The sequence below is a fragment of the Psittacula echo genome (genome assembly GCF_963264785.1).
Source record: "Psittacula echo genome assembly, chromosome: 7".
Taxonomy (NCBI): Eukaryota; Metazoa; Chordata; class Aves; order Psittaciformes; family Psittacidae; genus Psittacula; species Psittacula echo.
Window position 1 is genome coordinate 3,115,823 of NC_137740.1, and position 13,103 is coordinate 3,128,925.

Here is a 13,103-nt window from a genome sequence, read left to right on the forward strand (position 1 = left end):
GAAGAGCTTCTGCCTAAGAGCTCATCTCAGTCTTCCCTCTGGCAGGTTAAAGCCATTCCCCTTGGCCTGTCCCTACAGGCCCTTGTCCCAAGCCCCTCTCCAGGTTTCCTGCAGCCCCTTTAGGCACTGGAGCTGCTGTAAGGTCTCCCGGGAGCCTTCTCTTCTCCTGTTCACAAACAGACCCACTTTGTGCAGTGATTTTGTGTCACAGCACTCTGAAGCAATCCAGGCAACACTTCTACCCCAGTTTTACTGAAAGCCCCACTAAGATGCACACAAGCAAGACACCTCTTGCAGCCTACCTCCTCCCCCAGTAACACAGGCTGATGCTTTCACAACAAAAACGTATTTTCCAGGCCAGGCATCCTCTTGCTGTAAAAGTGATGCATCACAAGATGCACCAATCCTATACACTGTGGTACAGTTACAGTCTCTGAATAGAGACACTTCTCTTTATGCAAGTCAGGTTAAGTGAACAAACTACCTTGGTAATTTCCTTTAACCAAATAATCCTCATTAAAAGCATGGAATGTGATGCTATCAATATGCTTGGTGCAATTTGGAAATCCTGTTGATCCCACATTTGTAGACTTTAACAATACCTGTCTCTGGTACACGCCTCCAAGGAGATTTTCACATACTCAAAACACAATACACACACCCTCCTTATGGGTTTTTTTATACTGGAAAGAATCCTTTGGCTCATGCCTTCTATTCTATAAAGCACAGTGCTGATAGTCACAGGTATTAGCCAGACTGCAGAAAACCAACAAAAATACCAGAACCAGCAGTGAAACTAGATTTTAACCAGACAAGAGCCACATTGCTGGAACGAAATGCATGGGAAAAGCCTCAGCTGGTGAGGATCAGTGTTATCTCACCTTTACCAGCAGATCTGTCCTATTGTCAAGCAGTCCAAGCAGCAGGCCTGGCTCTTTGTGCACATTTCCCAGCCCTCCTGCTCAGCCCATACACTGACTTTAGAGCAATACATTCATTTGCAATGCCAAAGGATATTTTTTCCCCAAAAAGGTTGAAAATATCTTGATTTAAAAAGCAAAATAATTCTCTCCTTCTATTCTCCCAGTCACTACTTATTACCCTGTTGTGATCAGATGGGTTTTTCTGTCAAATTCCTAAGAGCCAGGTCTCTCAGCATAAAGCTTGCTCCGCCCTAAGAGATCCAGGACAGATAGCAGAGTCTTTTCTTCTTAAAAAGCAGAAGGAAACAGACAAAACCGCATTGCCCAAGAGTCTGCTGCAAACAGACAAGCCTTCTGTTCTGCTTCCAAAACACAGATTTCCACACAGAGAACACTGTAAAGGTTGCCACTCAGTTCCTAACTCTCATCTTATTTCAATTTTCAAAGGCTCCCACAGTATTTATCACACAGCCACAACTTAACCACTGGGAAAGAAACCACCTTGGTTTACCTTTCATTTTGCTGAGCAGCTCAGACCCATGCTGAAAGAGCTTCTGCCCAGCCACACAGAACAGCGAGCCATGGCTCTACCACTTACTTCACTTCTGAACAGGATCTGACAGAGAGGCTATGAACTCCACAAGTGCCAGTAGCTCGTGGCATGTCAAAACACAAAGCAAGAGCACACAAACCCCAAGCAGCGTTTCTTTTCTCTGCAGCATGTGTATTCTCACATGCTTCTATCCAACCACATCACTTCAAAGTGAAAAAACACCAATTTCTGTCCTACCAAACTGATTTCCCATTAAAAAGTTAACTGTTACCAGTTGAGTAAAGTCTTTGGGGAAATTAAATCACAGCAGTGACTAATTTACTATGGTTTTCTGCATTTATCAGCTACACAACTATAGGAATTTAGGCATTTAACATTTACCAACCCCGTTGGCAGCAGCCATTTGGACTATCAGTTCCACTGCAGACTTATTAAGGTATCTCCCATCACCTCCAACTACCATAGAAGATCCTTGTCGATCTCTTAGGTCTATGGAATAAAATATACTCTGGATAAAATTCTGCAAATAGTTCATCTTGGATTCAAAATAAAAGGTCTTCTTCCGTAATCCACTGGTTCCTGGTTTCTGGTCATTGTAGGGAGCTGTTGGCACAGTCAACAGAGGCAGAGGAGCGTCTTCCATGTTCTTTTTCCACACAAGTGCATTTAAAAAGCCAATTATGCCACAATACAAAAATCAATCTTGACACCAGCAATGGCCCACTATTAAACAGAAGTTCAGTGAAGTCGTTGAGCTTCCAAAAATAACTCCCTGAACCTCCAGCTGAATGTGGTTTCTGTAACTGAAGACGTTTTCTTGCACTTGTTGTGGAGGATCAATGTCACGGAGAATACACAATTCCACGCTGCCATCCCTCACTGGGAAAAGAGAGTTTCGTCTCCTTTCTCATCTTCTGGTTTCTGCAGGCACAGCCCCTCTTCCTTCTGTGCTATCACCCACCGGAGCCCAGCACTGTCAATCCATCCTGTTCTCCCTTAGGACAGGGGTGTTGGGGAAGGAAAGCAGCTCAGCCCTCAGCTCGGATGCACTGACGCTGCCCTGGCATGGTCACCACCAGCCAGGCAGAGCTTCAGGGCAGTGCCAAGCCGCTGGCCAGGGCCACTGTCACGCTGCACCCGTGAGGTGAGCCTCCAGTGGGCACCGCAGCACCCGGCCCGAGGCATTTTGCTAAGTCTGGTGAGTTAAAGGTCACTCTTAAAATGGAAGGCAACAGATCTGTTACCTACAGATTGCTCATACAACTCCTGCTCCAACAACCTGACTTCTCCATGGGTTCCCCCTCAGACACAGGGGTATTATCTACGATGAACAGTGGATAAATCTTCATATGACCAAGAAAAACCCAGAGTAGCTAAAAAGCCGTGATCAATGGTTTCAACTGAATACCCACACAAGTCTCACCAAGGGCAGTATAAGCACCCAGAGTTATTAAAACCACAAAAACCTACTACATCTGACAAAGCTATTTGTTTGGGTGCAGCCTCAACACATACAGAAGAGACTTGTACACCAAGAAACTTTTACGAAGCATCACCTTCCTAAACATGGGGAAAGTAACTCTGAATGCTAGATTGCCATCAGTTTCCTCCAAACATCTTCAATAACACTTGGACTCCTCTGCCTGAGCTGCTGGAAGCAATTTATAGACATCGCTGGAGCAATTAAAGAACATACACTTTGTAATGACTCAGTTTGTCCTATTAGTAAAAAGGAGGGGGGGAAAGGAGATGTGTACACAGATGAATTGTGGCAAATTAATTCCTAAGGAAGAAGCATTTCATTCAGGTTTGCTCTCAGAAAGCATCTGCTCACAGAGGCATCTGTGGGAACCCCACCACAGTCCATGGGGCAAGCACTGGCTCAGACAAAGGGTGGGATGCTGCAGGATGCTGACTGGAACACACCACACATGAACTGAGCTGCCTGATCCACCCAGAGCCCCTTGTCTCAGAGCCCCAGGAGCAATTTATGTTGCATGGGCTCAGAATTTGATTCCTTAATTCCTCTGTTTTCCCTACCAAACCACACCGAGGTATGACAACACATATATTACACCAGCAGCGGGGTTGCCTGGGTTATGCAGTGTCCTGGATCTGGCTGGGTTTGTATTTATACATCCCTACAAGCTCAGCATCCTGAAACTGAGACGCCCTTTCTTTTCATGCAAAAGCACAGGTTTCCCTCTAGCGGCGGCGAAAACAAACTCCAGCTCTCAAAATAAGCCTCACGCCAGACAGTCCCCTGGCAGGAAAGGCCTAAGCAAGCTCTTTCCCTTCTTATTCCTATCGAGATAGCTTACTGCCCGCGAAATGCCCCGGCATTAAGCGACAGGAAGAAGGCACAGGCCACCTACCAACTTCCATGGCTACACAGAGGAGATGCACAGGGACTTCCTGCTAGGGAAAAGGCCTTCGGAGGGTTAGGAACTCGTTTAATTAAGTGTACATGTACTGGACAGAGGAATCAAGGTAAATAAAGCTGGGGAGGAAGGTGTCTGTCATTAGGCTTCCACAACTTCTCTTGCCCAGAGAAGCTGTGGCTGCCCCATCCCTGGCAGTGCTCAAGGCCAGGTTGGACACAGGGGCTTGGAGCAAGCTGCTCTAGTGGAAGGTGTCCCTGGCTGTGGCAGGGGGTTGGAGCTGGAGGAGCTTAAGGTTCTTCCCAGCACAAACCATTCTATGATTCTGTGACTCTATGATCTGTGATATGGGAGGCTTTGCTTGGATGACTGATCGTTATAGATCACTTACAGACTGGAAAGGAATTCAGCAGATCACCTGCTCCCTCCAGAAGTGATGCAGGATTAAATACACCTAGAGCATCCTCCAGAAAGTTGATATGACTTGTTGTTGAAATCTTTCTCTCCAGGAAGCTATGCCAGTACATAGTTAACCTAGCAGTTAGAAGAGTCTTTCTACAATCTGCTGTGCATCTTCCTTGCTGTGGTTTAAGTCCTCCTGAGCTGTCACAGAAAACAAATTGATCATAATCCTCTTCCTGACAACTTCTCACACATTAAAAAAGTCCTTTAGTATACAGACTCTGCATGCCCTCTCTTTGCTACAGTAAACAACCCCAATCGCCTTAACTTTTCCCTGTGGTCATATTTCCTGGGTCTCTTATTCCTCATGGCAGTCAGAGGCTGGTGAGGGTGTTTCCCCTCCAAACAGCCCATCTGCCACAGGCAGGGGACATTTGCTAGCTTAGGTCTCCTTTTACTGTCTTGTGCTTCAGACATGCAAGAATAGAATTAAAACTACGAACTAGCTGTTGAATTTTGTTTGTTTTAAAGACAAGACTATTTAGAGAGGACTTAAACTTCAGTAAAGCACTGCAGCTCCTCCCTTGGCTCCATACCGTGGATCACTGCCCCATCTCCTCTCCCCCTGTGTGAGCTCTGCCACCTTCTCTCATTGCACTGTGGCCTGTGGCTCTTTGGAGCCTTCCCTAAGCATGAGACCAGGCAGACAGGCTCTCCTGGCTTCACACTCTGATGCTAACTCGTCCTTAGCACAGCCTTACTCCAAGCTAAAGTGCTTCATTTCGACATTCAGGCAAGCCAAGTATCTGGGAGGGGAACTCCCTGTGCAAAAGCCAGTCTGAACAGTAATTCTCTCTTCTCATCCCCTGCAAACACTCCTGGGGTCAGGCTTTTCCAAAGTCCAGGATGCCTTCTCCATCTTGAGCAGCCCTTCTCCTTTCCTTTCAGCTTCTTCCCATTCTACTTCTCTCCCACATTCAGTGGGCTGATAAAGCCAATGTACCCTACCTACTGTGGAGTTGGGTTTAGGTGCAATTTTCCTTTTCCAGCTCCACATGAATTTTTCTGACAGCAATCAGCTGGTGATAGGCATTATCTTCTTATGCTCTTTTCCTGTGATTAGTCAGAAAGGTACACAGCAGGAAATCCCAGGGAACAAATAGAGTAGAATTAGGTATTTTACATTTGTTTTGTGACTGTTCTTCAAGACAGAAATCACATTCAACTTCTGCCCACAGAACAGTCCCTGCACTGCTGCCTGCACACTCACCGTAAGAGGGTGCCAAGAGCCCTAAGGAACCTGCTGTTGAGCTGCCAGAAACAGGCACCTTCTGCCTTTGGTCCAGGCAGCCACTTGCTGTGTGTGACATTTGTAATGCCAAGACAAGTGGAGCCAAAGCAAAATAAATAGACCGACTGCAAGCCTATTAGCCATACAAGGAGTGCTGCTCCAACTGCAAAAACTCTGTTTCCGTAAGAATTAATTCAAAACTAGGGTTTGAAGTTGCTGTAGAGATGACAGAAAGGCAAAATATGTGGCACCATCTCGAAAGCACGGGGCACATAAGTGCAACCACATACATAGGAGTCACTCCAGGATTAAGAGACACAGTTCTACAGCTACATTGCACCCTAGTTAAAGTTAAGACACAAGCTACATGGGTGGCCTGAAAGGGTTCTGCAGAGCTGGGGGTGAAACCACCATTTGCAAGGTTGCTGTAGGTGAGCAATGGGCTCCAGGTTTGTCACACTGATAGGGGCTGATCCTCCCTTTGCCAGGAAAGAGGTACACACCAGCACCTATGATTGAGAAACATGCTGTTCAAATGTCAGCTGCTCAAAGCACACCCATTTTACCTTGAACTGCCAGGGCGTTTGCTGTCCTGCCCCTGCAGCGTGGACATGAGAGGGATTCCACGTGGTTTACCTCGAGCAAACCCAGGAACGGTCCAGGATTTCTGGCTCCAGCCTGCTGAGAGATAGCCCCTGACCCTAGATCCTCTTAGAAAAACCAGCACCTGAACCCAGACACTCTAGAACTACAAAATGCAGACTATACTGTGGAGCAGAGAGAAGGCACTGGCTGGCTCAGCCTGATGCTGGTGTGAGGTGCACAGATTTATCTGGTTAAACCTTGTAGGATCAGGGATAGAAGCTCTAGTCTGAGGTGTACAGAGCCAAGCTGCTGTCTGGAACCCACAGTATGTATATATGTGATGGCAAGGTGGCTATACAGAACCAGGAAAAGTGCACATAAAGGAGAGAGGGGAACTCATACACGAGTGTTTTTGCACAGACTTGAATGTGCTAGCGAAGCCTTGTCTGTGGCCCAGGAGTAAAAAGTGGCTCAAGTACATTAGCAGGAAAGAGGACTGGAAGGGCTGTAGAGAAGTTGCTCAGCCCGTGCTCTAGGCAGGGTCAGCCCAGCCCAAACCCTTCTCATTAGAGGTTTTTCCAGACAGAGACCCAATGACCTCCCCAGGCAACTCACTTCTTTCATTAGCCTTAAGCTTCCAAAATGCTTTCTAATGTCTAACCTAAACCTTTGCTGTTGCAATTTTAATTCTTGCCCTATCCCCATCAGGCCAGAGAACAATTTGTTACCTTCCTCCCTGCAGCATCATTGCAGACATCTGCAGACTGCCAGCATGCTTTCCCATCTCTAGGCTAAGTTCATTCCTCCCTCACTGGCCCCATCTGCCCAACCTCAGGTCATTCCTGCTGGAGTCTCTCCCAAGCAGATTGCATCCTGTCTGAGGGCTAGGATCCCAGATCAGATTCCTGATGACACTTTATTTCCTGGGTTTCTTACTTACAACAACTTGAAAATCTAGGAATGACGTTTGTTTTCCTGGGTACCTTCGTGGTTACTCATCAGATCTGTTGCTTAGTACGTTATTCTCCAACTTGTACTACAATTATAAATGTACGTATTACATTCATATTTTATTACTTCTGCCTATGCAATCTTCGCACTTCTTACTGAAATCCTATGTTATTTCTCTATTTCTAAGATATGTTCCAGTTCATCATTTGAAACAGTAATCAATATATTGGCTAGCTCATAGAGAACCAGAACAGGATGTCAAGGACCACCATAGTGGATTTCTTGATCCTAGTGCAGCTCAGTCGTGGCACAAGACGTACAGGTAACATCTGTTCAGTCCAGCTCACTTATCCCAAACTTTGCCTTGCCAAAGAGAAGGCATTAGACCCCATCCTGCTGCCCTGTCAGCACAGCCAGAGCTGAGGCTTCTGGTTAGAGGGAGTCATTGTTCCAGGAGATTACAGTTAAACCCCTGTTAGTATGGATTTCAACTCTGGCTGCTGGATTTGCAGAGATTAACTCTAAAGCATCTTAGCTCTTCCTTTCAGCTGGAGTTTCATTAGTGTAGAGTTTAAAATTCCAAAAAGGAATTGTAACTGGATGGCCTGACCACTGCCTTAATAGCCCTCGGTTGTAAACTGATACAAACCTATTAACTTTACAGGCAAAAAGAAGCTAAAGTAGTGTTAAAGCAGTCTCCAAGCTGCAAGAGCTGCTGCATGCATGGTTGTCTTCTAAAACTCACCATAATCTGAAGCCAGGATATATCTGCATAGGAATGCTCATGGGACAATTGGTATCTATTTCCTTACTTCAGATGGCACATCCCAATTTCCACTTCTGCTTCTGAGAAAACCAGTAAGGTAAGAAAGATCAGGAACTGAGGTTTTTCTTAATGCCCATAGCATCTAGTTCTGGTACACAGGGATTGCTTTTTGGAAGAACTTTCTTTATGATCACTTCAGTTTGATGGTTTTAATACCAGGAGTTTTTACTTAAAGGCAAGATCTGACCCTGAGGATTGAAGGAGACTATTCTTCAGGATAATGATGCCAATTGCTGAATGGATTAAAGTATTTTAACAACAAGGCTAACGCTGACTGCACAGTGTTGTGCAGAGATAGGAACAAGAAGAAGGGACATTGGTTACAGGTCCCTTTAAAAACTAGGCAAGAAAAACAAGTGATATCAATAACAAATGCTTCCCATCAGCCTAAAGCAGATCACAGATGTGCAAATCCCACTATGCCCCTTCCACAGCTGGGATGCTGAGACTGGGAACGTGAGCATGCTCTAACTGGGACCAGAATGTGGCTTTGCAAGCCTGTGCCTCACTGTACTGCTTATTATGGGCTCAGTGGCACTGTCAGAATGGGAACTGGTCTGGAGGCTATGGCAGAACAGCACAAACAAAAAGGGAGCAGAGCTACAAAGTGGCAAATAAAGAGTTGCTGAGCGATGCAAGAGAGCTTAAAAGCCTGGTTTCCCTGGACTAACTGAGCAGGGAAAAAACTTAACAGCAGCCAAGCCAGGAAACCAAAACTTTCTGGGATTGAGAGCACTGTTTGTCCTGCAGCAATAAAACAAAACCAGGCTAGTATTTAACATGCAAAGCGCTGCCTGGCATTCAAACCACCTTCAAGCTATTTGCTTTAATGTAGCTACTTTGCAGCACTTTTAAACCCGTTTATTTAAGAAGGAACCAGGGTCACAGTAAATCAGTTGACTAGCAGGTGACAATGTCACTGAATCAACCTGGTGCATGAGCAGAGCTGGATTTACACCTTCCATTCTGTAATTTTAGTATGCCTTTGACATAAAGCTATTGTACAGCCACAATTCTCCTCTGACAGGAGCTTTAAAGCTTTTCTTCCTGTAATTAAAGAGTCAGACTCCCTGTTTGGGAATAACATCAAGGAAACCTGGTGCAACGGAACAAAACAAACTAGGTAGGATACACTGGTTGCCAACTGAGAAAGGCAAATCCAACAACCTCCCTTTTAGTTTACTTATACAAATGCAAGCTTATAAACAGGATAAAAACTCTTTAATCATGCAAGTACAAATTGGGTTGTTGCTAGTCAAATGCAACTACTCAGTTATATGTTAACCATTCCAGACGCAGACAAAACTAAAACTCACTTCACCATCCTTTCCTTTCATGTTGTAAAACTAACAATCAAACTGTGGTCCTCAGGCTCCGGAGGACCATGCAAACAGATCTTAAACCCACATGATTTTGAAGTATCAATCCAATCACCTTTTAATCCCTAGGACCAGAAATACAGTTTTCCAGCACTTGCTTTGGCACAGTTGGGTGGCTGGCTGACTTTAGATGAGTGAATACAGCCTGGTACAACATACCTGTCAATCAAGAATCAAAAGAGCTATGTTAGGAAGACTGTAGCCCAAACTTATCTTCATTGTCTCCTTACTCCTTCCTTCTTGTTTTCAGTTTTACCACATTCAGGTTATAACTATGTACCCTCCTCACATATATTGTAATGATCACTTCTCTACAGACAAAACAACACTGTGGATTCAGGTGTCCAGACAGAGCAGTGCAGCCACATCTGGACTTTTCCCTGTATTATTCAGTGTTTCTCAGCATGACGTTACAGAGTCTTTCTCAGAGACCTGGCTGCTGGAATCAGGAGACCCCCAGCACTCAGACAAAACCACAGCCTCCTGAAGCAAGTTACCATGTGTTCTGCAGTACACTTTCTTACCCATTAACAGAATCAGCTCATCCTTCCTTTTGCAGGGTAGGCGACTTCCAGTTACTTCATATTTATTACGAAGAAACAGGATTTTCATAGGTTCTTACTCAACCACACTGTGGTAACTATCAGGGAACTAACACTTTAGCTCCAGAGAAAAACCACAAAGCAAGCATTCCCTCACCATTCCAAAATAGGAAAGCAAGTAGATAGAAATTTATTCAAAACTAGCATTTTGTAGTCCCTAAAGAAACTACTTTCAGGCACCTCATTTCTCGGGACCTGATGGCTTTGCCATTCTTGAGTTTGGCAATGCAATACTTGCACTTATACTGGCCAGTGCCAGTCAAACTTAGCCAGCAGCTGTGTATCAGGTTTTCAATATCTGTATCCTGTAGATCACCCCTCTGTTCCTCCTTGTGGTTACTTACTTTAGGCTTTACCTGCAGTGCATGTAATGAAAAATTTGGGGCACATTTGCTCTTCTCAGTGCTCCCTTATGAGGTCTTTTCCTCCTCCTTTCTAAATGGGATACTTATATCTACAATTTTGCAGTACTTTTGACCTACCGGCTCTCTTTGAATCTCTAGGGAAGAAAAGGGGGTAATTTCATGGCACGCTACAGCACTGTGGTAAGCCTGTAACACTACCTCTGTCCTACAAGGATATAGAGAGCCTGTATCAGTAGATGACTGGTAGTGCTGTAATATTGCCAAATTTTTACTTGAAATGGTCTTCCCATTCTGTCTCAGGCCATGGCCAGTATCTTGTTTTATAAATTAATGATTCAGAATGAAAAGCTTTTAAAGTAAAACTTCTCACTTCAGGTACTGGTGTCCTGGCTTTTCACCCATGTATTCTTTTACCTGCTTTCTTCCTCTACCTCCTGCTTCCTCTCTTGCCTTCCCAGAACATTTTTCTGACTTTAGATCCACTTCTGTCCTGGCACTTTGAATTCACACAGACCAACTACTACAAGGCAAATGCCTGGTAGAAAGCACATCCATTGGGATCTGCTTATGCAACTGTGACAGAAAGCTCAGTGCCATAGTGCTGCACGTACGTGAGTGTTTGCCTGACCAGGGTGGAGGATTTGAGCAGTGACTGGTCCTCAACCTCCTCCAAGAAGACACCTAAATCAAACCCCAGCATAGTTTTACCTTCAGGCCCTTGCTTACTTCTGGGATTCAGCTGAGGTGCAGATGACTGAGAACTCCTCAGTGCCTGGAAGGCTGCCACATCCCACCAGGCCCTGGGTGAACATCCAAAAACCTGCACAAACCACAGCTTTATCCCAGGGAACAAGAGCCCCAGTCTGCTTATTCATAGGGATCCAAGGTGCTGTCTGTGTTTGCAGTCAGGCACAAACACTGTACACTTCAGCTCCAACCCCTTCTGAGAACAAATAAATAAACCAGTGCCTGCTGCTTTTCCCATCAGGGAAGGCTGCACTATCCATCACTTCCATAGGAGCACACAGCAAGGCTGGTGCTGGGATGCTGGGACATGGACTGACAGCTGAGCAACTACCACAAATCAAAAAAGATGAATTTCTATGTGGCTTGAAAAGAAACCATTATATCCTTCTTTCACAGAAGCCCAGACTGGTTTGAGCTGGAAGGGATTGAAAAGCTCCTCCAGTTCCAACCCCCTGCCACGGACAGGGACACCTTCCACTAGAGCAGCTTGCTCCAAGCCCCTGTGTCCAACCTGGCCTTGAACACTGCCAGGGATGGGGCAGCCACAGCTTCTCTGGGCACCCTGGGCCAGTGCCTCAGCACCCTCACAGGGAAGAGCTTCTGCCTAAAAGCTCATCTCAGTCTCCCCTCTGGCAGTTTCTTTATGCCATTAGAAGGCAGTGATCTCTAGTTTTATTTTTTTCTTAAGAAGGCAGACACCTAAAGGCACTGAGGCGCCCAATTGCTACTGAGAAGCTGAAATAGGCAATGCTAGGTTATTACCCTAATGTCCAAACCTAATCACCAAGCCCACTCTCCTTTTTTGACTAGGAGGAAGAACGCTTGCTGCTGATGAGGATGTCAGGTGTCCCAGGAGAAGAGGACGTTTTCCCTTTGGAAAAACACCAAATGTAGGGAAAAGCCTCCCATTGCAAACTCAGTTTCACCACAGCGGTCCCCACTTACACCACATTCCCTGCTGGGCTCCTCAGGCTGACCAAGTGACAGGACAGAGATGAATAGGTGGGGATGGGAGTCTCCAGCAGTGAGACACAGTCCAGTATCATGAAATCACAGAATCCTAGAATGGTTTGGGTTGGAAGGGATCTTAAAGCTTATCCAGTTTCAACCCTCTGCCATGGACAGGAACACCTTACACTAGAGCAGGTTGCTCTAAGCCCCGTCCAACCTGGCCTTGAACACTGCCAGAGATGACACGGTGCTCCACATGCTGTGCCACTCGTGTGTGCTGCAAAACACAGCTACTACCTGAAGCCAGAAAAAGCTGGTACAGGGAAACTGCACGCACTGCCCCACCTCTGCACTCGCTGATTCTACAAGCGATTGCTGCTGCACGTACCCAAGGGAGGTAAAGACTTCTAGGTGATTTTCAGCGCCTGAAAGGGGAGCTGTCCCCACACCGAGCCTCACCAGCTCTCATGTCATTCACCCGTTAACATCCAGACACGGCACCCAGCTCCTGCCACCGCCCGTCCGGCGGGACCCTGCCTCCACCCGGAGGCGATACGATGCCGCTTTCCCGAAAGGAAGCTCCACGGAGCTGAGCCCAGCTCCCCCCGCTCGACTCACCCCGTTGGCAGCAGCGATGCGGACGATGAGGTGGATGGCGTCCCTCATGTAGAAGCGGCCGTCCCCCCCCACCACCAGCGTGGCCTCCTGCCGCTCTCCCTGCGGCACCGTATCCAGGATGCTCTGGATGAAGTTCTCGGTGTAGTGGGCATTGCTCTGGAAGACCGACACCCGCTTGCGCAGCCCGCTCGTGCCGGGCTTCTGGTCGCCGTACGGTTTGCTCTTCACGGTCACGATCTTCACCATGGCCGGCCGCCGCTCGCAGTTCCGGGCGGCAGCGGGAGGCGGGGGGGGGAACCGGAGCCACCGCCGGAGCCGGCCCTGCCAGCGCTCCCGCCCCTTAAAGGCGCCGCCTGCCCCGGGAGAGGCGGGGATCGCTCCGGGGGATTCCTCCCGCTGCGCCCTCGCAGCCCCGGACCGGTGAGAGGAGAGGCCGGGCCCCGATCCTCAGCCCATCACCGCACGGCGCCCGGGCACCTCGGGGCTCCGCTGAGCAAGAGGAACAACCGGGAGATTCGGGCAAGGCCTC

General features: G+C 47.0%; 1 protein-coding gene across 2 annotated transcripts in view; it reads right to left on the reverse strand.

Moving 5' to 3' along the window:
* PGM1 (phosphoglucomutase 1) overlaps positions 1 to 12,820 on the reverse strand; it is a gene marked incomplete at both ends in the record, with an annotated part of 28,584 nt that extends 15,764 nt beyond the window's left edge. The window contains one exon of one of the 2 annotated variants that reach the window (XM_080622937.1): positions 12,575 to 12,820. In XM_080622937.1, coding sequence (XP_080479063.1) covers positions 12,575 to 12,820 — 246 coding nt within the window. Of the gene's footprint in view, positions 1 to 1,861; positions 2,120 to 12,574 lie in introns of those variants that run through there. The other variant, XM_080622936.1, reaches the window with a different exon arrangement.
* Between the last annotated feature and the right edge of the window lie 283 nt (positions 12,821 to 13,103).